At 37.8% G+C, this 27,986-nt stretch overlaps 1 protein-coding gene and 1 long non-coding RNA gene across 2 annotated transcripts; both read left to right on the top strand.

The window, feature by feature from the left end:
* Positions 1–1,302: 1,302 nt before the first annotated feature.
* On the top strand, positions 1,303–26,563 carry LOC127651359 (beta-1,4-galactosyltransferase 1-like). The gene is made up of 6 exons (XM_052137132.1): positions 1,303–1,636; positions 5,556–5,791; positions 10,254–10,441; positions 20,676–20,798; positions 25,916–26,020; positions 26,212–26,563. The coding sequence occupies exons 1-6, from the start codon at positions 1,303–1,305 to the stop codon at positions 26,339–26,341; spliced, it is 1,116 nt and encodes a 371-aa protein (XP_051993092.1). The 3' UTR covers positions 26,342–26,563.
* LOC127651181 (uncharacterized) lies at positions 2,688–4,662 on the top strand. The gene is made up of 4 exons (XR_007971531.1): positions 2,688–2,966; positions 3,385–3,930; positions 4,259–4,325; positions 4,449–4,662. It is a non-coding gene; the product is annotated as an uncharacterized LOC127651181 (long non-coding RNA).
* Positions 26,564–27,986: the final 1,423 nt, after the last annotated feature.

Genomic DNA, 27,986 nt, shown 5'->3' with positions numbered 1-27,986 from the left:
TGATATCAACAGTTGAATTACAACTAGTGAAAATGGTAATTTCTGATATAAGTAATTTAATTTCAACATGTTACATTTGGTATTTCTGATAACTGGAAGTGGAATTCAGATATCAATAATTTGGAGTGTATTTAATGATATCTAACAAGACTATCTTACTAGTAACAATTACATTACAGATATCAGAAATTTAAATGGTCACTAGTGAAAATTACTGACTTTTATATCAGTAATTCACTACTGAATTACTGATATAAAAAAATTAGCATTTTTATTAGTTGGAATTCAATTGTTGATATAAAAAATGGGCATTTCCACTAGTAGAAATTAAATTCTTGATATAAAAAATGGGCATATCCACTAGTAGAAATTAAATTCTTGATATAAAAAATGGGCATATCCACTAGTAGAAATTACATTCTTACTAGTAAGTAAAGAATTGTTTGTTGATATCAATAATTGCATTTAAATAAGAGTGAATGACATATCAGTGTGAAACTTCACTAGTGAAAATTAAATTATAAATATAAAAAGATATGTTTAACTAGTTGAAATCACATTTCTGATATCAAGAATGTGATTTCTGCGTGTGATGATGTCATTTTTACATCAAGAAATCACGTTTGTACTAGTGGAAATTTAATTAATGATAACAGCAATTGCCATTTCCACAAGTGAAAATGATATTCTTGATATCAAGAATTAGCAAACTAACTAGTGAAAATGTAATTATTGATATCAACACTTCATACCCTGCAAATTAATAAAAGTGAATTCGGCTTGCAACAGTATCAGAGGTCATTGTAAAATTAATCTACTGAAAATTAAATTACAGATATAAAGAATTATGGTTTTTATTAGTTGAAATTCCATTTTTGATTTCAAGAATGTGATTACTGCGAGTGATGACGTCATTTTTTATATCAGAGTTCACGTTTTTACAAGTGGAAATGTAATTGTTGATATCAACAAATGGCATTTCCACTAGATAAAATTACATTCTTGATATCAAGAATTAGAATTGTTACTAATTGTTGATATCAACAATTTATATCCTGCGATTGAAAAAAGCTAAAACGGCTTGCCATAATTACACAGATTCATTAGACTGTTCCGCCCACTTCATTCACTTTAGTGCAGCTGGACAGCAGGTATTTGCAGTAGCGAGACACGCTCACTCATTATCAGAACTTTCACACAAAGGATTATGCTGAACGGCGAGATAAAGTTGGACCTTTATCATCTGGAGTTTTATTCTGCGTAAAAGAAGCGACTCTGATAGTTTTATAACATTTTGGGAGAATGCAGGAGGCAGTGTTGAATGTGAGTTTTCACACTAAAGCATGCGCTGTGGTCGGCGTTCTCAGCGTGGTCCACATCCTCGTTACATTGTTCTTTTATTTAACAGAATCGGTAGGTTATAGATACACGACTTACGAGCAAGTGTCATCAGACTTTCCTGATTTAGTCACTTTGGAAAGTCATCGAGCAGCCGCACTGGCGTTAATAAGTCAGGAAACCAAGGGGACAGTGGAAATAGATGGAGATCACCTGTTCTCTAATGCAAGTGACATTAATGATTACGCAGATGAAAGCGAAGTGCTTGAACCATGTCCTGAGACGTCACCACTTTTGGGTAAGTTTACCTGGACATGACACAGAATTATTATTATTATTATTATTATTATTATTATCGGTTTTGTCCACCTGTTTTTCTGCTTTCCATAAGATTTTCACTTTCTCGAGTTCAGGCTTTTTTTTACTCCTGTGAATATTTCTCATGGTATGTTTATTTATTTATTTATTTTTCACATACTCTTGACTACAAAAAGCCATTGAACATTTCCACCAGAAAAAAGGCCCTTTGTGATGTACCCCTTATTGCAGAAATTTCTCTTTTTTTATATGAAATTATGAAATCATATCTAAAGTTTTACAAACGCCATCTTCCACAACATATCTGTATTTAAAATCTAATATAGGCTATTTGATGGCTAGCCCCTATTTTAGAAAATAATATATTAAATGTGACCTATTATATAAATGATACAATATACAGAAATATAGGCTACTATTTTGGCCAACAGAAATTGTAATTGTGAGACAACTTGCCCCAACCTGACATTTGTGAAAAATACTTTTGATTTAAGAACAGCATTCTAACTTCATTATTGCCTCGATGCATCTCTCAGTCTTTGTTTTTATTAGGTTCACTTATTTACCTGCTATTGCAAATATATGATATTGGAATTTTGTTTGGAAGATCATAATAATAAAAAATTCCTAATTTGCGACTGTGTTGAACTAGGTGTTTGAAATCAGTGTACTAAACAGCTGCTAGAGAAATTTTTGCAACTGGACAATTCAAAACCGTATAGTTACTCCCCTGCATATACATAATATTGATCCTGTGGTAGTATGCCTCTTGTAAGCTTAAAAAACAATGCTTGAGCAGAGAAAGCAACTGGTGTGGAACTGATGTTTCTGATGGTCCTGCTTAACATAAACAATTTCTCTCACTGAAACTGGGGGATGTTTGTTTTTTTTCCACCCCACGTTCTTCTCAGTCACTTGGTCACTAACTGTAACTCCTGGAATTACCAGTTGGATTTTAGGGAAATCCAGGGGGTTCTTCTGGGCAGGCACGTGCAGAGGGGGGGGCGTTGGGTGCTTGAGCACCTGCCCCTTTGCCCCTTGGTGCCCAAAGTGCCCTTTTGTCAAAGAAAAAATTCCTCTCATTTTTTTTATTAATTAAAGGCCCTTTTGTGAATGCCTGCCTATGCCAAATCTAAATATTAGTAAAATGTATGATTAATAATTTAGCCTTAAATAAAATGATCCAGATGATGACCTTTCACCTGACGATGACCTCATCCGACCGGGACTATTCCTCACGCCGCACGGCCTCAGCACGCGCATTTTTTAATTACCGGAAGATATCTTCAACACCGCGACCGCGGTAGCTGGTAAGTGGGGATTCATTCTCAGTGAAGTGATTTTGATGTTTATTTACTTATTATTATTATTTTACAATAACGACGTGAAGAGAGCATGCAGATATGTTGTATATATTGCTGTGTGTAGCCTGTAGAAGTAACGTTACGTTACCTTGCTGTTTGAGGGAGAAAAGTTTCACTCACAGGCGTCGAGGGGTCTTGTCTTTTTTTATGCCTTTTGACTAAATTATTATTATTATTATTATTATTTCAGTATTTATTTAAAAAAAAATGTAGAGTGCTTTAAAATAATTATCACAACAACACTGATAAGGCTTATACTGATTTTCTCATTCTCTGAATTATCATTATAAAAATAAAACAATTCAGAACAGGATTAAAATATAATTATATTTTAAATGACAAAAATATTTTCTTTCTACAACAGCAAAGACCACTATTCAGAGACGCTTTAAAGGAGGAGATAATTCCAAATGGGAAATATTGCATGCCTTCCATTGCCTGACAGTCCCAGAGAACTGGAAAACAGCTAGCGTTCCAACAGCAGCACTCCAAGCTGTGAAGAAACTGTGCCAGTTCTACAATATTGAAGATGAAGACAAATTGCAGACAGAATTGAAGGTCTTCCATACGTCATACTCATGCCCACCACCAGCCAATGTGTCTTCTATTCTGTCAGTGGCCAAGGAAAACAATGCACATCTAGTTTTCCCCAACATGACTCTGCTGCTGAAGACATATGGCACACTTCCGGTGTCCACAGCAACTGTGGAACGTTCCTTCTCAAAACTGAAGCTTGTGAAAACCAAACTTCGCAGCTTTTGCAAAGAGGAGAGATTGTCTGACCTTCTTCTGTTGGCCATTGAGAAGGACATTCCAATAAATGACAATAATGTCATTAACATTTTTAGGGACATGGCCAACAGGAAATTTCTGTTATAAAAGTCTACAACAACTCATCCTCCACTTATTGGTAAGATTAATGCTACACTTTGATTTTTAGTAGGTGCCAACAGAATGAACACACACATACACATTTTAGTTTCTTTACTTATATTTTTGATTAGACATAATCAATCAAAATCCAACTACATCTCAGAGTCACAATGCAACTTGAAATCATGATCACAGTATTGTGTACTGCAGACACACAAGCACACACACCTCTGTCTATATAGATGTTTGTGTCTCACTCTCACCCCTGCCATGGCCACCATCATCCTATCCCCCATTAATGTTTTTTTTTTTTCTCAGATAATTTTACTTTTTTGAATCTGGTATCTTATTTTCTCTACCTGCAGCTCTTGGTGTGCAGCAGCCTCTGTGAGCATCTCCCTCTTATTTTCTTGGAGCAGTCAGCCTTGGCAGGTCAGTGAGCCAGTTCCAAACACTCTCAGCAATCTTTACATCTTGTCATGGTAACATAACAATTGTTTAATCAGCTAATATATCTCCTATATGTTTGTTGTTTTAATGTCTACCGTCTCTCAGATCAACTCCAGTATTAGCAGCAGCAGCAACAACAACAGCAAAGGCAGCATACTCACTCAAGGAATTTAGTAAGATTTTACCAGAACAGGTATCACATTCATGTAAAAAATCTGTTGTATTTGCTGTAAAATAAAATTGCTGTATTTTTTCTGTTTGTTTTTGTTTTTATTATATTAAATGGAACTCTTGTATTTTTGTAATTCAGTTTTTGCCATCAAAATAGCCACAAATGCTGACATGGCATTAAATAAAACTATACTCTACTGTACCGAAACATGGGCCACGTTGATTTTACTATAACGTTTACTATAGTTTTTACTATAACGGCTGTTCTTAATTATTCTGTATAACAGAGAAGAAAAAGGCATCAGGTTGGTACAACTTAAGACACTTCAGTTTCTAATTATTCTGGACAGAAAATATTTTTTTACTTTTAAACTTAAAATTTGTTTTCTGTTCTGTTTCTTTTCCAAAACTGCATCACAGCGTTTCCTGCCGTATCAATACAGAATCATCCGTATCGATACGCGAATCAGCAAGGAATGTGTCACGATATATTACTGTATTGATATTTTGAGCACCGCGCTATTTAAAGCCTTGTTCCATGTGCCCCTTTTATACTTTGAGCACCTGCCCTTCCAAAGGTCTCTGCACGGCCCTGCTTCTGGGGGCTCGAGCCCCGGCCCCTCTGATGAGGTGCCCATCCTATGAAAAATCCACTGCCACTTTGCTGATGTGGCAAAGATTTTGGCAGTACCCGCACACATGACCAACCCTTCCGACCGATACATTTGAAGGGATTTCCCCTCAACTAGGATAGGAGCCCATATCCCACTACATGTCTGTGCATGTCCCTGAACAAAGATAATAAAAAGTAATTTGAAAATTAATTGAAATCATTAATTCATTGATTTTAGAATCATGAATGTACAGTATTTATTGGAGTTACTCATTTGATTGATGAACTTTAAATCAGAAACTTAAAGTATTTTAACTTGAATAACTTCATTGGTCCAGACAAAAAAATGGTGTGTCTCGTCATTGGCCCATGTGTATATGGAAGCTCTAGGTGCTTTATCACTATACTTCTTCCTGTTTCTCTTGTAGTGGGTCCAATGCATGTCGATTTCTCACAGCCATTGCATTTTGATGTGGTGCGTGAAGAGAATCTGCTGCTGTTTATGGGTGGCAGGTATAAACCCAGCAATTGTGTGGCTCTCCAAAAAGTGGCAATAATCATCCCATTCAGAAACAGAGATGAACACCTTAAGTACTGGCTCCACTTCCTTCACCCAGTCCTACAGAGACAGCAGCTTGATTATGGAGTTTATATCATAGAACAGGTAACACACTCACAAACAACATGTTCACTATTACTCCATCTTACTCCGATGACAGGAACAAGTTTGAAAAGATATATGCAAATCAATTGCCAATAAAACCCTTCATCAGACAACTGACAAGGACAATGCTACGTTAACTTCTGCAGTTAATCCAGGATGGACTTCAAAGACATTAGTCATTAATCTTACAGTTCATACAAAATCATTGTTTAAACACTGACCCATAACACTTACTTAGTTTAATCATTTTAAACCATGACTTGCACTGCACATAATTATGTTCTATTGGCATTATATTCATGATGTTAGCCAGAGGGGAACTGGCCCCCACATTGAGCCTGTTTTCTCCCAAGGTTATTTTTCTCCATTTAACCAACATCATATGGAGTTTTGTGTTCCTTGCCACAGTCGCCTTCGTCTTGCTCACCAGGGTCAGTGGTGCAGGCAATGGGGGGGGAAAAAATGAGGCCATGATAAACATCTTCAGGAGCCATTCACCTTGACATATGGAAATGCTATTACTTTTGCTTTGCATAAAAACAGGCTTGGTTTAACATTCAACTTTGACATTTAATGTTCTGTTTTTCTTACGTGCACAATGAAAATAAAATGGTGACTCTAACACCTGTTTCTTTTAGCGTGTTTAGGTGTATGGATAAGTGAGCCCTTCTCATAATGACATCTTTACATAGCAATAAGACAATCTGGAATATTATCTTTTAACCTAACTTGGGCTCTGATGGACGTGTGGGATCTTTGATGCTAGGTCAAGTCCTGATACAGGGATTTGGTGGGGTAATCAGAGTTCTAAATTTGTCATTGCATCAGCTGTTTGTTCACTTCAATTACATTGTCTTAGCATGTGCTCAAATTCAGCTGTTTCAAATGATACATATTCAATGTCTATCAATTTTGATGAGTCGCTGTGAGATAAATGATTATACCATGTTTACTACCTCTGTGTGTTTTTGTTGTGTAGTAATAGGTTCCTTCTCTACTTGTCTTTGTCATTCTTGCCCTCCTTACACAGTCTGTTTACCTTTAAACATGGAAAATCAGCATGCAAATAGCCTTGCAGACTTAAGCAGCAGATCGATGAGGATTTGCTTATTGTCTTTTGTGTGTGTGTGTGTCTGTGTTTGTTTATTCATGCATGAATTGGGCCATGCTTGCTTAAAATTATTCTTTATTTGATTGACTATGGATTGACTCTGGTTGTCTTTCTGCCCAATAATGACCCAATAATACCCAATAAGGGTACTGCTATTGAATATTTATGTTGGCTTAAAGCTAACATGCTAGTATTGTACCAGCTGGAGTTTGGGTTTTTCAAATTCCCTAACCTGACACCATAGTTGCTAAATGTAATTCAGAGCCTTCAAGCTATTTCCACCAAACTTGGTGTAGACCTTCAGCCTGATCTGGATCCAGACTTATCTCACAGTGAAATCAGAGTAGGTATGACTTTTCTATAGCTAAAATCGGTCTGTGCTTACAGAACACTTTCCCCAGTGGCCAAAGCGGTAAGTGGTTTTGTGTGCATGGGCACGTGTGAGCTTCATTATCCAGGTGCAATTTTCACAGAGGGGCACTAAAAGTGAGTTGTTTTCAGCTGTACAGGCTGTAATATATTGAAAAGGAATTAATTTATTTGTTTTTTCTCCCCATTAATATCACAGTGTTATATTTTAGTATCTTCAGAGTGGCCACACTTTGCCTAGATTTTGCAGACATGTACTCTTGACATTTCACCCTGGGATGCTTTTTACATTTTCTCAACCAACTTCTTGAGGTATCACCCTGGGATGCTTTTTAAAGGAGTTCCCATCTATATGCTGGGAACTTAGTATGCTTTTCTTAATTCAAGTCATTCATTTCAAAACACTTTTTTTTTTATTTTTGTTTTGTAATTGAATTAATATGTTGGCACAAATATATTTTTGTCTACAAAACTAATAAAAAAAAAATTAAGCATATACCTTTTAGATCAAAAGGTTTTCAGATCATGAGAAACATTTCAGGCAAGTGACCCCAAAATTAGCTGCTAACCCCCTAGCGACCAAGACCGTCTTGCAACGAGTTTTGGAAAAACTGGAGGACTGGGAGAATCGTAATAGGTGAAATAATGTCCGAACTGTTGGAATTCCTGAGCATGAGGAGGGCTGAGATATGGTAAAATTTCTTGACGAGCTCTTCCCGAGTCTCCTCGACATAACAGGCCATAAGCTGGAAATCGAGCAAGTTCACAGCGTCCCGGCTCGCAGATCTGCAGAGGGAGACCGGCCCGATCAATTTTGGCCAAATTTCTGAGATCATCTGATTAAGATCTCATGTTGCACGAGGCGAGGAGCAAAGGAAAGATTTCTTGGAAGAATTACAAAATGTTCTTGTTCCCAGACTTTGTGAATTCAACGAGAGAAACGTGATTGATTCAAGGAATGCAAGAAGCTCTTACATCAACGGAAGATCGCTTTTGTACTGATGTTCTCGGCCAAGCTAAGAATAGATACTAAGGATGGCTGCAAAATATCTATATGCCCACAACAAGCAATGTCTTTCATAAAATTGATGGACTGAAGAAGTCATGGTATGTTTCGTGCCTCCAAGTGAGTTGTCTCGCTGAACATACACTTGACCATCCAAGGATGCTGGCCGCCTTTTTTGTTTCTTTTTGTGCTGGTTCCGCCTAGTGGCTGTAGTTTTGTGGAATAACACTCCTTGGGGACAGTTGTGGATGAATCTGCTTGTACTTTGTGCTTATGACTCTTGATTGGTGGACTTTTTTGTTTATCTTTTTCTGTTTGTTTGGTTCTGGGGGAAGTTTGGGGTCTGATTGTGGCACTAATGTTCGAATGTGGTCTTATCATTTTGTTTTTGACACGCAATATATATTTTTTCTAATGTCAAAATTTAAAATGTTAATATGAGTGGATTGCCTCTCTCCACATGGAATGTGAATGGGCTGGGGCACCCCATTTAAAGGAAGGTAGGTTATTTTTTTTTTCTTAAACATAAGAAATATTTTGTGTTGTTTATTCAAAAAACACATCTTTCCCTGCAGGAAGCTGAAAAATTTGGGAGATCTGGGGTGGATTTAAAAAAAAAATATATTTTTTTTTGTGCGCTGGCTCAAGTAAGAGCAGGGGAGTTATTACATTGATAAGTAAACCTCTACAATTCAAATGTCTCAAACGGATTAAAGATGCATTACGAAAAGTCATTATTGTTTTAGCAGAAATTCAGGGGCAAAGGTTGATTTTTGCTAATATTTACGCACCTAACGCTGATGATCATGGCAATTTTTATAGATCTTAAAGGGATGTTGCAAGCCTCTGGCATTTTTTGTTGTTGTTATTATTCAGTTTGACATTACACCTTTTAGACAGTAAGTATGGCTGGTCAAAGAATTAATGTTGGTCTTGTTCTACAACTATACCAGGGGAAAAAAAAAAATATATATATATATATAGATATATATAGGACCAAGCAATCCAAAATTATAATGTATGGAATCATGGTTCGCAAGGTGGACTTTTATTTATCAAGTGTCCAAATAACCTCAACAAACAATAATTAATGTGTTTTATTGAACATTAAATAGAATAACTGTTTTATAGGTATTTACAGCTGTTCCACCTGCTCTGTATTGATTTTGGGGGTGTGTTAAGATCCAAGATTTTTGGTTAAAGGTTCAGAGTTATTTGTGTGACGCTTTGGGCTCTCAAATTTTACTGGAGTGGTGGTGGTGTAGTGGGCTAGAGCACTGAACTGGTAAGCAGAAGGTTGTAGGTTCGATCCCCACAGCCACCACCATTATGTCCTTGAGCAAGGCACTTAACTCCAATCTCCTGGGGGGATTGTCCCTGTAATAAGGGCACTGTAAGTCGCTTTGGATAAAAGCGTCTGCCAAATGCATAAATGTAAATGCATAAATGTACTTTTCCCCAGACTTTGTAGTTTGGGTGATTTGGGCAGTCATAAATTTGGGTGATAAATATGTAACAAATTGGATTATGATTAGCAGACAAATATTTTAAGGGGTTGGAAGTCGGACGGAGTGGCATCATTTCTGGAGTGGTGTGCAGAGATTGGTAGGGTGGCAGCTTTTGAAGAAGGGTTATCTAGAAGACTGTGAAATTTGGAATTGTTTGTGGGAAAGTAAAGCAAATATCTGGCATTTTGGAGGGCTCTTGGGGAGGGACATTGGTGTTTGTTTTTTTTTTTTACATTTTATTTTTTTATTTATTAAGTCTATTAACATGGGGGGGGGGGGGAGTAATAGAGGGGGATAAGTATTGATTCTGTTTGTATATACTTTTATTTTTGATTAATGTTATTAATCAATTAAAAAATATATTAAATCCCCCAAAAAAGTGAATCATGTTTTTCTCTTGTTCTTTACTATCGGAGTCATGAAAGTTACTGTACATTTAAACACGTTTCCATTGTGCTGCTTGTTCAGGATGGAGATGTCACATTCAACAGAGCGAAACTGCTCAATGTGGGATATGTTGAGGCACTAAAGGAATACGATTATGACTGCTTCATCTTCAGTGACGTAGACATCATCCCAATGGACGATCGAAACATCTACAAGTGCTCCAGTCAGCCACGCCACCTGTCTGTGTCTATGGACAAGTTCGGCTTTAGGTAGGATGACACTCCTCTCACAAATTAGCATGTTGTTGATGTAAAGGACAATCAAAGTTACACCTTGGCACTGTATTAGGAGGCCGGGGCTTGTTGTCACACTTTTTACTCGCGTGCATATTTTTCAGAGTGGGTTTATTCTTAACAGTCTAATTCTGTCAAGTTTTGACCACAAAAAGCTATTGAATATTTCCACTTTTATTGTCCAGGAAAAAGGACATAATTTTGTCATTTGACATGTCTTCTAATCTTTTATGGATATATACTTTACCATTTGGGTCAAGTTGTCACAATCTGAACCTGCTATTACTAAAAAAAATCCTATCATAGTCTATTATAGGCCTTTCAACAAAATGTCTATAGTAAAACAATTATGAATCACAAAACGCTTAAAATAAAAAATATGCAACCTTTGTTTTGGCCAACACATAGTCATTTATCAAATGTATAAAATGACAACATTTAAAACACGTGAAAACATATCCTGACCTGACTTGAAAATTTAAACTCACGGTTACACCTTTGGGTTAAAATCTATATATTTGACCCTGTTGTTCACTTGTTGGCCAAACAGCTATTACAAAAATACTGTATGATATTGAAGACATTGGAATTTTAGTTTGGAGGATGGAGACAAACATTTTCAGAATTTAGGGCAGTTATGAAGTAGGTGTTTGAAACCAACACACAAAACCACTGCTAGAAAATAAGCACTCATTTTATTAAAATTGAAATTCAAAACCTTAGTTACTGAGATTTGACTCCTGTGGCAACTTCCTTGTGCATACAACTAACCCCGGTCACCCCTTTTCAATATAATGTGAAATATAGTGGAAACTCAAGTTGTACCAGTGTCTGCAAGTTAGGTAAAACAAGTTCCCTTGTTCAAGGCCAAAAAAAAAAGTTGCTCCCATTCCTCAAACATTTTTACATAAATTACTTTTGAAATAAAGCACAAGTGTCAATTCAAAAGCTTATACATATTAAAAATATTATTTTTAATGACTGTAATGCTAATATGATGACTAGCATTAATAGGGTCTATTTATAAATGTTTTTCCTGGATGAAGATCAAGATTTAGATACTTAAAGTTACTTGTTCCTGTACTGTTGTTCACTAGGAGGCATTCTTACTTCTGGTCGCATTAACGTTATTAGAGGACTGCACTAATGCACAAACTGGCCATAGCTTTTGAAAATGTGATCGCAGATTAAATTTATTGATTGTAAAATTAACATGTCATTCTTATTTGCAAAAAAATGATTTTTTTTCAAAAAGTAATTTTTTTCCAATAAGTTTTACCAGGGACGAACTGCTGAACATTCACCAGCACAAACCAGACAACCTTTTCCTTGTTTTGCTCTATTCTGACATTTTTCTGGACATTTTAGTGGTGCAGCTGTGTTAAAGCACGCTATGAGACGCAAGCGAGGGAAGCCAGCTGGCGCGCTGGTCAAGCTCCGACAGCACGCACTGCAGAGTATTCATCTAGCGAATCTCTGCTCTCTCCCTAACAAAACGGACAAACTACATCTCACCTGTACAAACAAGGAATTTTCCAAATCTGCTGCTTGTACTTCACTGAAACCTGGCTGAGTGAAACCATCCAGACAGCGCATTACATCTGCCAGGCTTCCAGCTGTTCAGAGCGGATGAAGTTATTGGGCACAACAAGAGGCGTTGGAACATGCTTTTACATCAATGAAAGTTGGTGTACAGATGTAACAACGTTAAAGAAGATGTGCTGTCCTAATTTGGAAGTGCTCTATCAACTGTAAGCCTTTCTACTCGCTGCGGGAGTTTTCCTAGATTATTCTGGTGAGTGTGTACATCCCACCACAAGCGTGCGTGAATGCAACGCTGCAACAGCTGGCTGATCAGATCACAGACATGGAGCAACAATACCCGGACTCGCTTATTATTATTCTCTGCAATTTTTAACAAATCCAACCTCACCCGTGAACTGCCAAAAATATAGACAGCACATTACATGCCCCACCAGAGACCAAAATATACTGAGAGCAGCTTTGGGACTTTCTGATCACTGTCTGGTTCATCCTCTTCCAACCTACAGACAAAAACTTGACTGCACTGATTTGAATTTTTTCGAAGCTGCATACACCAATCTGAATGAGCTCACAGATACTGTAACAATGTTTCTGTGAGGATATGTGCAACAGTTTCAAACCAGTTTTGGTTTACAGCAAAACTCAGTCAGCTTTGTCATGCCAAACAGGATGCTTACAGAAGTGGGAATAAAATCTTGTATAATCAGGCCAAAAACACACTAAGGAAATTAATGTGGCTAAAAGAAGCTACACTGACAAGCTGAAAAATAAATTTTCTGCTAACAACATGCATCAGTGCGGGGAGGCCTGAAATACATTACTAACTTAAAGACACCATCTCCCAACACTGTAGGGAACCAACAGCTGGCAGATGACCTGAATGTTTTACTGCAGATTTGCAAAGCCCAGTCTCTCACCCCACACCCGCTCTTTCCTTCACTAAACACAAACACCAACACCTCCTGCAACCACCAATGACCGCACCACCCTCTGTCAAGCTCCTACATTAGCAGACGACACTACTGTAATTGGCCTCATCCATGATGACGATGAGTCTGCATACAGAAGGGAAATTGAGCAGCTGGCTCATTTGTGCAGTCATAACAACCTGGAGCTCAACATGCATAAAACAGTGGAGATGATGGTGGACTTTAGGAGGAACCCCCAACACTGACCCTTCTCACCATTCTAAACAGCACTGTGGCATCAGTGGAGTCATTCAGGTTCCTGGGCACTACCATCTCCCAGGACCTGAAGTGGGAGACCCACATTGACTCCATTGTGAAAAAGGTCCAACAGAGGTTTTGCTTCATTTGCCAGTTGAGGAAGTATTGCTAAAATTTGACGATATTTTAACATCTAGCTGGATAAGGAGAATTGGAACTTTTTAAGAATCAGCCTGATCTGGGCTTGTGTCAGGGCGGAAGCTTTCCATTCTTTAATGATTCTGTATGAACTTCTAGCAAATGTGGAGCCATTAGATCTAAACAATTCAGCGGCAAAGCCATCTGGCCCCGGAGCCTTGCCTGTAGGCAAGGCCTTAATTACCTTGCCATGATCCAAGTTTATCTCAGAATCAAGAGAATCTTTTTACTCCGTCTTAAGTTTAGGAAGTTCTAATGGTTTCACAAAGTTTCTAATATCTTCATCAGTAGACGAAGACCTGGAACTATAAAGATCAAGATAGATTTCTTTAAAAGCAATATTAATATAAATGGCTGAGGTAAATATTTCACCACCAGCAGATTTCACTGAGGGAATGGTAGAAAAAGACTGTTTCATGTATCTAGCCAAAAGCTTTCCTGCTTTGTCCCCCAACTCAAAGTATGGCTGTCTTGCCCTGAATAGACACAACTCCACTTGCCGCAACAAAATAGTATTATCTTTATTTCAATTGGTTCAGTTCTCTGAGGCCATGAGACTACATTCGGCGCTTCAGCCCTGCCTTGGCACTTTTTAATATTCCCTTCCAATTCTACAAGTTTTTGTGCTTTGGATTTTTTGGTGAATGAGGCATACTGTATGATCCGGCCCCTAAGAACTGCCTTAGAAGAAGAAGAAGAATCCTTTATTTTGGTCACACATTATACACACAGTTTTTTGCGCATATATACAGTTAAATTTATTAGTTTTCACATATCCCAGCTAAGCTGGGGTCAGTGTGCAGGGTCAGCCATGATACGGCGCCCCTGGAGCAAATAGGGTTAAGGGCCACCAAGTGGCATCTTGGTGGTGCTGGGGCTTGAACCCCCGACCTTCCGACCTTCTGGTCAGTAACCCTGAGCCTCAACCACTGAGCCACCACTGCCTCCCAAGCCACGCCCACAGAGGATACTGCGGACCAGATGGTCTCCATATAGACATTGATTTAAGCCTTTAGCATTTGTTGGAATTCAGGATTTTGCAAAGGGGATACATTAAACACTCTCAGAAAAAAGTAGAAAACGGTACCTTTAAGGAACAAAAGCTTGTCACTGGGGTGGTACCCTCAAAGGTACATTATTGTACCATAAGTCAGAGGAGCAAATTTGTACCTTACTTGTTTGTACCTTCTAAGGGCCAATACTGTACCTTTGAGGATCAATAATGTACCTTAGACAAAGGTACAATAAAGTACCTCTGGAAAAAGGTACAATTTTGTCCCATTAAGGTACCGCCCCAGTGACAAAGCCATTTTGTACCTTTAGGTGGCAAAAAAGTTCCTTTTTATTCCTTAAGGAGTGAAAGAAAATAAAGGCAAACAACAACTAACTGAATTTTAGACATTTTAGTCCTTAAATGGAAAACAGTTTAATTCACAGATTCAATAATAATTCAACTCACAACCATACAATGTAACATCCCAAAATAAAATGCCACAATGTTTAGGATGTCATGTCTGATATAAAAAAACAATAATAAAAAAAAATAATACATTTTTTAAGCATTTCATTGGCCAACTGACAACTTCATACTGCCACTCCAAAAACAAAATGAACAGCGATATCAGAGAATAGATGGAATAAATACAATGGAACCATTTATCTTTTCCTTCTTTCAATTTCATGAACATCACTAATAAGAACAGCAATATAGTGCAGAAATTACTGAGAGTACTGGATTAGTACTCTAGGTATAATAAATAAAGGTTGGCAATTAATAATCTGTCAACTCGCATAACCATTGCCTTCTTTGTCCTTTAAGAAATGGTATTTCAAAATCAGGGCCTTACACACTTTCACGTAGTCATCATTGGTCGGAAACCTGTAACAGCGATGCAAAAGAAGGTGAGGAATGTAACATCAGACATAGTATTAATAACTAAAATGCCGTGATCCAGTTGGGTTGCAAAACTTACATTTTGATCAGGGCCATGGTTTCATACAATGTTCTTATGATTTTGTTGTGACTGGATCTCTCAATTTTGCATGGCGGTTTTTGGTCCAACTTTGTCTGAAAATCTCTGGGAAATTTAGGAATGATGAAAACTGCTGGGAAGGCTGATGATGGGATGGCATGACTATGATGAAATAAAACAATAGTCTTAAAATGTTGGGAAATTAACCACACTAACAATACAAGTTAAAGTCCTGCAGAGTAAATGTTACTTCAGTAAATGTGTGCAAGTATCATCAGGAAAATGTAGTTAAAGTATTAAACCATTGTAGAAAGCGTAAAGGATCCAACCAGTTGTGTTGTGTTTAGTGATCACATCATCTCAGCTGGACTTTTAGCCGTTATACTGTCGGCTAGTTTACTTTAGAATCAAACATCAGATTTAAAGTAACTAGTAACTAAAGCTGTAACAGATGAATGTAGCAGAGTAACTAAAGTAACTAGTAACTAAAGCTGTAACAGATGAATGTAGCGGAGTAAAAGTAGAAAGTGGCATGAAAAGAAAAGACTCAAGTAAAGTATAAGTACCTCAACATTTGGTCTGAAGTACAGTACTGGAGTAAATATACTTAGTTACTTTCTACCCCTGCATTCAGACTACACAGACAGTGTAACATTATGCATTAGTGCGTACACACTAATGCATAATGTTACACTACATAAACTACCAGAGCCAGGTGAATTCAGATCCAGATAAAAAACTTCTTCAGTGGTAACCTTAAAGCTATATTATATTGCTATGAGATTATAGAGTTGTTTTCCATGGTTCTACTTAGGCCTAACGTTATAACAATGAGATAACATTACTGTTACCGGTACCTTGATTCCGCTGTAGCCTTCTCTGAATGTACTGGGACAGGCTCGAGGGTTAGTGTCACGGTTTCTTTCCACTGCTGAACAAATCGGTTGAATTTGGCTTGCTTGCTTAAACGATCCTTCAAAGAGGTATGAAACCATCCTCTCAGTCAATCCATAGTCCACTGCTTCTCCGTCAACTTCATTATCTAGACAATAGAGAAAAGAAAAACAGCAATGTTAACCACCACTGTGGTAAGAGCATACAACAATTTAAAAAGGCACAATTATGTCAGACTGTAACATTAATGTAAGTCAATGGGGAAAAAATATTTTTTGCTACAGTTTGGTTCATTTGGTATTTTTCTCATATCCAGAGGTATGGGCTTGCCGTTTGGTCCGAATTTTGAGAAGCCCTAATATCCATATAAAAACACATTGAAAGTATTTAGGCGTAGCTACCTCATTAGAGACACTGGAAATTCGCTCACACACACACACACACACCCCTAAATATTAATATAAATGTAACGTTAGGCCTATCTTTTTTTTTTCCCAGGACAGCGGGGAAAGTATTTAAAGAAGTTAAAACCATTAATGATTATCGGTTTACTTTTATAACAGCAGCTAGATAACGTTAGTAATGTTAACTTTACTCGAAAGGGAGGTTAACCAACCGTTGGTCGGTTCTGTCAGTTAACCTGATGTTGTAATTTAACGTTAGTCTTACATGGTTTTACGAAGATGTTCTAAGACAGTTTGAGGACAAAATAAATACTAAATCATAATTTAAAACCCTTACTGGCTATCGATAGTCACATTCCGCCCAAATGGCTTTGCTTTAGCATTAAAATATTTCAGAACAACAGACGGTTGGGCGGCAAAAATGTTGTTTTTTTTTTGTTTTTTTAAATCGTCTCCTCTGGCGCAGTCCAGCTAGCTAACGTAAGTCAGACTTTACGCTGATTTGTATGCCATTATTGTCATCTCTGTATTGATTGTAAGCATAAAAAAAAAAAAACTTTTCGGCGGCAAAAACGCTTCTCATCCTCCTCTGACGCAGTAGTTTTAAAGCTAACGTTAACGCTAGCTAGCTAACAGTTAGCTCGATGGTGAACTGTAGCTAAGATAGTAACGTTACTTATAATAATAGTATGTGGAATGGCAATATGGGACATAATACTGCTAATGTTTTAACTAACTAGTTAACGTTAATAATCATGGCAATCATCAATGTCGAGTCTAGCTAGCTAATGTTGACAGCTATGAACTTGACATAAGTTAACTTCCAACTTTGAATTAACACCACAAACACTGATTAAAAATTCAAATACTTTACCTTTGAATTTACTTCTCTCCTCTTCAGTGACCTCTATCCCAAAATGAAATAACTCCGTGATTAAATCCTCCGTGGATAAATGTCGAAGCGCCATTCTCCCGACTTTTTGTTCGACACTGACAGTTGGATTACATCACTGTGTCGATCGATTCACTCATGTACCCTTCCGCGCTGCAATATTTATGCTTCCGCCGAGTCGAGCTCGGGTTAGCCTGTAGCTAGATCCTTTCAATAAAACACAACTTAAAGTGTTAACAATTATTTATCTGTTTCATTCTAATATAAATCTGGTAAAGGGTTTGAAAATCAAATTCTTCAATACTGTTTGTGAATATAAATGATTACATAATCCTCATTAACATGATTCAAAATGATTCGGGACACTTCCAAAAAAAAAAAAACATTCTGATTTATTTTGCCCATATCTCAAAACTTTACAGTTAATTTAATTTGACTATTATTGAGTTTGATAGTATAGGTTTACTTGTGTTTCTATATTGAGAGATTACATTATCAGCATGCACTAATTCCTGCCATTTTACATTTAAACATTAAGGTACAAATATGTAAGGGACAAATATGTACCTTACACCTCGGAAAGCCCACAATGTACAATGGAAGGTGCATAATTGTACCTTAAAGGTGCACAATTGTACCTTTTAAAGATACATTTTTGTACTTTTAAGGGTACATATGCAAAGTTTGTACCTTAGGGAACAAAAATGGACCTGTATTGTACCTCTCTTTCTAACAGTGAAGTGCCAGCTATATGATTTCTTTTTCTCTGTATGTGGCAACATCTCTAAACATACCAGAGCGTGATCTGAGACTAAAATGTTTCCAATTGAGCAATCAACAACCGAATAAAGTGTGTGTGTGTGTAATATATATATATATTCATTCTAGAGTAAATCTTATGGAGTGAAGAAAAATTTTTTATAGTCCCTACCAGTTGGGTTCAAAAGTCTCAAAATCGATAAAAACAAGATTTTTTTTACACATTCTGAGATGCGTCGCTGTTGCTTTCCGACCAAATCGACTACCAGGTCGTGGCCTTCTCAGGTGTGTCAACCTGAGCATGTAAGTATCTTTAAGTGTCTCCAGAGCCCAAGAATTGTGAATTCTTTGACATATTGTCCTCCTAGAACAGTTATGAACACAGTGTATCGAATCTCACCGGTTTGTCATTAAAAGGTATCAAAACCAGCAAAGTGTGCAGAGCTTGCTGTTCACACGTCCGATTCTCACATGGCATCACGTCTGTTTTCACAGTAATACATTTTCAAAATTCTCAGAATGTCAGTTTTTCCAGGCACTGCATTCAAATGAGCTGGCTGCCATAAATGTAAACTGACCCCAGAGTGTGAATGCAAATAGTCAGACATGCAACACAGCTCACTTTGTCCTGCTGCGGTATGTAAAATTTACTTCAGCTGGCCGAAAATTAAAGCCACAGGAGTTAATTTGGCAACTTTAAAAGTCCTTTTAGAGTTTTAAAGGACAATTAAATTCCTTAGGAGAAATAGACATAAATGTTGGAAAGAGTATAGATGTGTATGTATATATATATATTATAAAATGAATTAATGGCATATAGCTTGGGTAATTTTAGTCAATTTTAAAATCTCAGACTTTTAATTGCAAATCGGAGCACAGTTTGTAACATTGTAGATCTCTTCTGAAACTCTAGAGTGGATGCATTTAAGAATCTTTTTCACAGGAGAAGAGCAGGGGACACCGTATATTTAATCTCATTGCTGCCAAGAAGAAACGTTGTGAAATTACTTTTGTTTTTTCTTTTGGGCAGTGAATCAGATAAGCTGTCAAAATTCAGGGACTATATATTGGGATTTTTTTTTTATTAAATAACTTAACATCCAACTATTTGGAATGGTTTGGGTTTGGAAAGGGTAGTATCAGTAGCAAACAAGATACAACCTAAAAAGTTTAGTGCATTGTCAAGAGTTCCACAATAGTTAGCTGAGTCTAGGAAGTTAATCAGTATAATTTGGCCTGGAGCTCAATGCTTGCTTTACAAGTATTTAAAACTGTTCTAGCAGAATCTGACATTGGACATATGTACATTTTTGGAGTCCAATAGCTAGTAGTCTACCTATTGGCTAAACGTTTCCCCATGGTAAAGGTGTTCTTTTTCAGTTAAGGGTAAGAGTCACATACATAGTTAAATGTCAAAATTAGTTGCAGTGCAAGCATCACTATATCAAATGATGATACTTGGGGCTAGTGGCTTGTTCAAATCTCTAACTCTTACGTATTAAACTAGCATACGTAACTCATCCTGCACCGTTTGTTTTTAATTTAATTTGAAACATTTTCACCCAAAAATAAGTCAATGTTTACTCACCTATGTGTTGTTATAACCCAATATGGTTAGAAAAGACATTCTGAGAAAATATGGAGAAAAGACTTTAACCTCTATCTCAGTTTGATTAAGAACTTCTTTTCCAAGGCTGGGCATAGAAATGCATCGATTCTCTGACTACAAACTCATCTCATCAGACATTTTTAGTAAGTTTTGTTCTCTGGTTTGTGTGCAGCTGTGTTGTGTTCTGTTGTTTCCATCACTGTGATTGATCCGTTTTTAGATAAACAAAATTAGTTTTCGCTTGAACACCCCATTTCGCGAGCGAGGTCTGCTTGAACTTGCTCATGCAGTCTCATAAACGTGAAGAAGAGAGCAATGGTTGGTCAACAGTTTCACTAAATAATACATTAGATGTTGGTTTGTTTCTCACCAAACTTTATCGTATGATTTTATTACAATCGTGAGTCTTATAGAATAATTTTATAGACTTCTGAATTACCCTTTGGCATGCTTCTGAAGACTGAAGATGTGGTCACCATAAACTGTCGTTGAATGACATCAATGAGCACAAATGTTTTCACAATTGATTGCATTGCGATTTCTTGTCTTGCGGGCAAGATTATTTTACAATCATGGCAGTTAATAAATTTTAGAGAGAAAGGGCTTCATTTGATGAGTAGTTTATAACGATATAAACTAAAAGTAACGATATACTAAAAGAACAGTTTTATATTATAATGTGGCATCAAGATTTGGTTTGATATGTATTATAAAGCAGTATTCACAGTTTTTGATGTATTTTATGCTTTTTGTTTATTTTTTTTATGCAGGTTGCCATACAAACATTATTTTGGAGGTGTATCTGCAATGAGTAAACAGCAATTTCAAAGGATCAATGGCTTTCCCAATAAATACTGGGGCTGGGGAGGAGAGGATGATGACATCTTCAAGAGGTGAAGAAAATAGAAAACTGTTTAATGGCAAAATCTGAGACCTGTTATATGTGAGGCTAGTAATGTGAAATTTGCTTTGGTTTCATAATTGGGGAGTGGACATAAGTGTGTCAATTATCTTTTTTATCAACGTCAAGGTTTTGGGTATATTTATATATTATAGATGCTGTAAGAGCTCTATTTTTATTTATTTTATTTGATGTTTTTTTTTTTTTTTTTTTTTGAAGTACATATCATTCTGGTAGTCTTTCGGTGAATAGACATATGAGTTAATTAAATCTGCATGCATAGTAATTATGGCAGAATTAGCTACATGCCGTTTTAAAATAGTTTTGGATGGAGTATAGAATGTCACTCTGCACAGCATGTCAACTTTCCAAAAGTATTCCACGTCAACTACTTGGTTACTTTTTCCCTATTAACATTTTATTTTATTAACATATAGTTTACAAAGAAAAACAAAACGTACACTGAATCAACATTTAACTCTCTTTACTACCCAGACCCCCAACAAACATCCCCTTGGTCACACATAAGTACACACACACACTAAATAAATAATTGATGTGTGTGTATACAGTGAGGAAAATAAGTATTTGAACACCCTGCTATTTTGCAAGTTCTCCCACTTAGAAATCATGGAGGGGTCTGAAATTGTCATCGTAGGTGCATGTCCACTGTGAGAGACATAATCTAAAAAAAAAAATCCAGAAATCACAATGTATGATTTTTCAACTATTTATTTGTATGATACAGCTGCAAATAAGTATTTGAACACCTGAGAAAATCAATGTTAATATTTGGTACAGTAGCCTTTGTTTGCAAATACAGAGGTCAAACGTTTCCTGTAGTTTTTCACCAGGTTTGCACACACTGCAGGAGGGATTTTGGCCCACTCCTCCACACAGATCTTCTCTAGATCAGTCAGGTTTCTGGGCTGTCGCTGAGAAACACGGAGTTTGAGCTCCCTCCAAAGATTCTCTATTGGGTTTAGGTCTGGAGACTGGCTAGGCCACGCCAGAACCTTGATATGCTTCTTACAGAGCTACTCCTTGGTTATCCTGGCTGTGAGCTTCGGGTCATTGTCATGTTGGAAGACCCAGCCTCGATCCATCTTCAATGCTCTAACTGAGGGAAGGAGGTTGTTCCCCAAAATCTCGCAATACATGGCCCCGGTCATCCTCTCCTTAATACAGTGCAGTCGCCCTGTCCCATGTGCAGAAAAACACCCCCAAAGCATGACGCTACCACCCCCATGCTTCACAGTAGGGATGGTGTTCTTGGGATGTACTCATCATTCTTCTTCCTCCAAACACGGTTAGTGGAATTATGACCAAAAAGTTCTATTTTGGTCTCATCTGACCACATGACTTTCTCCCATGACTCCTCTGGATCATCCAAATGGTCATTGGCAAACTTAAGACGGGCCTTGACATGTGCTGGTTTAAGCAGGGGAACCTTCCGTGCCATACATGATTTCAAACCATGACGTCTTAGTGTATTACCAACAGTAACCTTGGAAACGGTGGTCCCAGCTCTTTTCAGGTCATTGACCAGCTCCTCCCCTGTAGTTCTGGGCTGATTTCTCACCTTTCTTAGGATCATTGAGACCCCACGAGGTGAGATCTTGCATGGAGTCCCAGTCCGAGGGAGATTGACAGTCATGTTTAGCTTCTTCCATTTTCTAATGATTGCTCCAACAGTGGACCTTTTTTCACCAAGCTGCTTGGCAATTTCCCAGTAGCCCTTTCCAGCCTTGTGGAGGTGTACAATTTTGTCTCTAGTGTCTTTGGACAGCTCTTTGGTCTTGGCCATGTTAGTAGTTGGATTCTTACTGATTGTATGGGGTGGACAGGTGTCTTTATGCAGCTAACGACCTCAAACAGGTGCATCTAATTTAGGATAATAAATGGAGTGGAGGTGGACATTTTAAAGGCAGACTAACAGGTCTTTGAGGATCAGAATTCTAGCTGATAGACAGGTGTTCAAATACTTATTTGCAGCTGTATCATACAAATAAATAGTTAAAAAATCATACATTGTGATTTCTGGATTTTTTTTTTTAGATTATGTCTCTCACAGTGGACATGAACCTACGATGACAATTTCAGACCCCTCCATGATTTCCAAGTGGGAGAACTTGCAAAATAGCAGGGTGTTCAAATACTTATTTTCCTCACTGTATATATCATCACTCATAACTCGGCAAAAAATAAATGTACCTTTTTAAAAAGATAAAAAGATAATTTTGTAAAAATCAAAATAACTTTAGAGATCTTTATTGTAAAGGGTTTAAACAATGTTTTCCATGCTTGTTCAATGTTTCATAAACAATTAATGAACATGCACCTGTGGATCGGTTGTTAATACACTAAAAGCTTACAGATGTTAGGCAATTAAAGTCAGTTGTAAAAACTTAGGACACTAAAGAGACCTTTCTAATGACTCTGAAAAACTCCAAAAGAAGGATGCCCAGGGTCCTTGTTCATCTGCTTAAACATGCCTTAGGCATGCTGCATGGAGGTATGAGGACTGCAGATGTGGCCAGGGCAATAAATGGCAATTTGCATACTGTGAAACACCAAAGACAGCACTACAGGGAGACAGCAAGGACAGCTGATTGTCTGAAAGTTACTTAAAAAAATCACACCTCCTGCCTGAGTTACACCAGGAACGCACAATCCCTCCATCAGTGCTCAAACTGTCCGCAATAGGCTGAGAGAGGCTGGACTGAGGGCTTGTAGGCCTGCTGTAAGGCAGGTCCTTACCAGACATCTCCAGCAACAACGTCGCCTATTGTTACAAACCCACCTTCGCTGGACCAGACAGGACCTGCAAAAGGTGCTCTTCCCTGACGAGTCACGGTTTTGTCTCACCAGGGGTGATGGTAGGACTTGCGCTTATCGAAAAAAGAATGAGCGTTACACCGAGGCCTGTACTCTGGAGTGGGATCGATTTTGAGGTGGAGGGTCCATCATGGTCTGAGGCTGTGTGTCACAGCATCATCAGACTGAGTTTGTTGTCATTGCAGGCAATCTCAATGCTGTGTGTAACAGGGAAGACATCCTCCTCCCTCATGTGGTACCCTTCCTGCAGGCTCATCCTGACATGACCCACCAGCATGACAATGCCACCAGCCATACTGCTCGTTCTGTGCGTGATTATCTGCAATACAGGAAGTCAGTGTTCTGCCATGGCCAGCGAAGAGCCCGGATCTCAATTCCATTGAGCATGTCTGGGACCTGTTAGATCAGAGGGTGAGGGCTAAGGCCATTCCTCCCAGAAATTACCGGGAACTTGCAAGTGCCTTGGTGGAAGAGTGGGGTAACATCTCACAGCAAGAACTGGCAAATATGGTGCAGTCCATGAGGAGGAGGTGCACTGCAGTACTTAATGCAGCTGGTGGCCACACCAGATACTGGATGTTACTATATTTAACCCCCTTTGTTCAGGGACACATTATTCCATTTCTGTTAGTCACATGTCTGTGAAACTTGTTCAGTTTGTCTTAATTGTTGAATCTTATGTTCATATAAATTTTAAACCTGTTAAGTTTGCTGAAAATAAAAGCAGTTGAAAGTGAGGACTTTCCTTTTTTTAAGCTGAGTTCATAATAATCATACACTTCTAAAACTACACCTCTCTCACCGCAGCCCCTCCCAGAGAGTCCCCCAAAAACACCAAATAACTGCCCCATTTCCCATCAAATGAATCCCAGATCCCCAGACTTCTACATGACACCTCCTCGAAAGCTGCCACCCTTCCCATCTCTGTGCACCACTCCCGAAATGAGGGTGCTCCAGCTGACTTCCATCCCCTTAAAACAATCTGTCCACCTGTTATAACACTGGTCAGAACCCATTTATGTGTTTCTCCCCTATATTGATGACCGCCCCATTGCCTTGGGGCAAAAAGAAACCTGAGTGCCCAACACATCACACACAAAACTCTGAACCTTCAACCAAAATTCTTGGATCTTTACACACCCCCAATAAACACTGGTTGTGTCTCCGTCTTCTGATTGGCATTTCCAGCAGGTGGGTGTGCTTTAAGACCAAACCTATTCAATCTAGAGGGGGTCCAATAGAATCTATGTAAAATAGATTCTATTGGGGGGGTGTATGCTACTCCCAAAAATGGTACAGAGCAGGTGGCGCAGCGGTAAAAACCTAAAGAACTGAGATCTGGGGATCCCAAAATATTGAACCAAAGGATCTCAACACTCCACTCTCATACAGGTCACCGAGAGTATAAACCTCCCTCACAATCCACTCTGACTAGCAGAAAGGGGACTTATTAATACATAATTTTGGGTTCAGCCATATGCTCGAGGCTCTCAAGTGGAAGCGACCAATGAGCCAAATGTCTGAGACTAAATACATAATAATAAAAAAAAATCTTGGGTAGGCCTAGCCCACCTTTGTCAATTGGCCTATGTAACTTATTGAAATGTAATCTGGGACTCTTTCAATTCCAAATGAAGGGCTTTGCTATGCTATCAAATTGCTTGAAATAAGAGAGGGGGACATCTACAGGGAGAGATTGTAGCAGGTAGTTGAATTTTGGAATAAAATTAATTTTAATAACATTAACCTTCCCAATCATAGATAAATGTAATGAAGCCCACCTGCCAACATCACTTGGAAAACCTTTTTATTAAGGGGTCAAAATGAACTCTTAACTAAATCACACAAATTTGCTGGGTATAAAATGGCCAAATACTTAATGTCCTGTTTGGGCCACTGGAAGGTGCCCGGCTGAAAAGCCATCGCTGAGCAGTATGCTGTAAGAGCCAAAGCTTCAGATTTAGACCAATTGACTCCATATCCTGAGAACTTTGAAAAGGAATTATTAATTATGTGAAGGCAAGGCTCTTCTGAAATTAATAAATTTGTTTGCACCACCGCTACTGGGTGTCTATAAGTAATTTAACCATTCCAGTAAAAGTATTCCCAAACCTGTATATTTCCCAAATTTTAAATTAATCCGATTCTACCATTACAAACGCCTTTTCGACGTCGAGTGAGATGGCAGTGACCGGAGCCTGATCATTCACCACTGACCACATGATATTACTTGGTTGCTTTTTTAATTTATGAATGTTCTTCTTTTGGAAGGCTGCATTATCGAGGCATGGATATATCAAGGCCAAGTGGAGACATTGGAAAATGCAGAATGATTCGGCACAAGAGAGACGAGAAAAATGAGCCAAACCCACAGAGGTAAGCTCTTTGTACCATCGAAGGTGAAACCTGACCCACACTCACGGTATATTTACTTGGATATCTAAATGAGAAAATATCATTAACTTTAATTGTTTTTATATAAAGCTAGTTATAAACACTATAGACTAACCCTAGCCCTGAAAGAAAACATAAATTAAGTTCTAAAGCTTCATATCTCTGTTCTATAGATTTAAGAGAATTTCTCACACAAGATTGACAATGAACACGGATGGAGTCAATTCTCTCAACTACAAAGTGATCGATATAAAGAAAGATCAACTCTACACTAAAATAACCGTAGACATCGGCAAGCCATGAAACATCTAGAGCTCGGAAGAACCATTTAGCTTGCAGCAACTCTTCAAGAAACCTCCACATAATGCACAGTCCACTAAGAATGATCAAATTAGTAAACCACAAAGAAACTTTCATCTTTTTTCCCCAAAGAAATGTTCCTGAGCATGCAATGACAAATTCTTCTGAAGGAAACACTAAATGAAATGCATACACATACACACAGTATATACTGTCTCTATCATTTCAAATATTTGAAACCGGTTTATTTTGAACCAGAAAAACATGGTTGGTAGTATTTCCGATTAAGGAATCCTGCTGTAAAATAATATAGGCCTATGCACCTGTCTGCCTCAAAAGCCTGAGAATTTCCTGTTGTAAACTTTAATTAAAGTCTGCATGAATTGTGGTTCACAATACTGTTTTTTTTGTTTTTTTTTCCAGACTGTAAGAGGATCTTCAACAAAGAAATATAGGGCTAGTATTGATGGGATCATGAAAGGGACCAAAATGTAAGTTGACAAAAAACAAAAAAGCCTAAATAGGTCTTTGGCTATTGGTTAGCACTAAGACCACACAGCCTAAGTGATGACAGTGGCAAAGGAAAGTCTTTCAGAGGAAGATAATTTTATTACAGATTGATGAAAGATTGCAAGGACAATACATTTTTTCTTTTGGAATAACATGCACCGATAAATCATATCAGAATTAAGGAGATAAATTATGAAGGTAAGGTTTTGATATCATGTTTACTCTAAGAACCAATTAAGCCAGGACAATCTTACATAAAGTAACTGGTGAAGAACACACCTCAAGGAATAACTGACTAATATGAATATTGCACTTTAAATAAGTGCCTTTTTAAATGAGATACAAACTTTTTTTTTTTTTTGTCTGGGATTGTACACTAAAAGAATGAAAAGCTTTTTAATTTAATTACGAGTTTATGGTACAATATTTTGGTAGTAGATACATATCAGTTGTTTGATTGTCAGTCCAACTTTACATTATTGTCCATGTTACTGTGTTATTACATAAAGTAACATTGACACTACTGTAAAGTGTTCCCTATTTCTTTTCAGTGTCATTTTGATTGGAGGTTGAGTGCTGTGCACTCTTAAGTAACAAAATAAATCTCTGTGTGAAGGGGAGAGTATTGGCCCTGAAGCAAGTTAACATGTTTCAATATTCAAACCAGCCCATCTGGCACCAACAATCATCCATGCGATTTATCTAATCAGCCAATCGTGTGGCAGCAGTGCATAAAATCATGCAGATACGGGTCAGGTGCTTCAGTTAATGTTCACATCAACCATCAGAATGGGGAATTGTGTTATCTCAGTGATTTGGACTGTGGCATGATGGTTGGTGCCAGATGGGCTGGATTGAGTATTTCTGTAACTGCTGAGCTCCTGGGATTTTCATGCACAACAGTCTCTAGAATTTACTCAGAATGGTGCCAAAACAAAAAAACATCCAGTGAGCAGCAGTTCTGTGGACTGAAATGCCTTGTTGATGAGAGAGGTCAACAGAGAATGGCCAGACTGGTTCGAACTGATAAAGTCTACGGTAACTCCGATAACTGCTCTATACAATTGTGGTGAGAAGGATATCATCTCCGAATCATGTTCTGAAATGCGGGTTTGCGCTGTTTTGGCGGCACAAGGGG

Source organism: Xyrauchen texanus, chromosome 11 (assembly GCF_025860055.1).
Source record: "Xyrauchen texanus isolate HMW12.3.18 chromosome 11, RBS_HiC_50CHRs, whole genome shotgun sequence".
Taxonomy (NCBI): Eukaryota; Metazoa; Chordata; class Actinopteri; order Cypriniformes; family Catostomidae; genus Xyrauchen; species Xyrauchen texanus.
This window is presented reverse-complemented; position numbering and strand designations above follow the sequence as displayed.

What these genes read in the sequence shown, in the direction of transcription:
- LOC127651359 (XM_052137132.1), top strand. Translation starts at nt 1,303, where the DNA reads ATGCAGGAGGCAGTGTTGAATGTGAGTTTTCACACTAAAGCATGCGCT. An exon ending in TGAGACGTCACCACTTTTGG is followed by an intron (nt 1,637 to 5,555) that starts GTAAGTTTACCT and finishes TTTCTCTTGTAG; the next exon opens with TGGGTCCAATGCATGTCGAT. An exon ending in GATGATGACATCTTCAAGAG is followed by an intron (nt 20,799 to 25,915) that starts GTGAAGAAAATA and finishes TTCTTTTGGAAG; the next exon opens with GCTGCATTATCGAGGCATGG.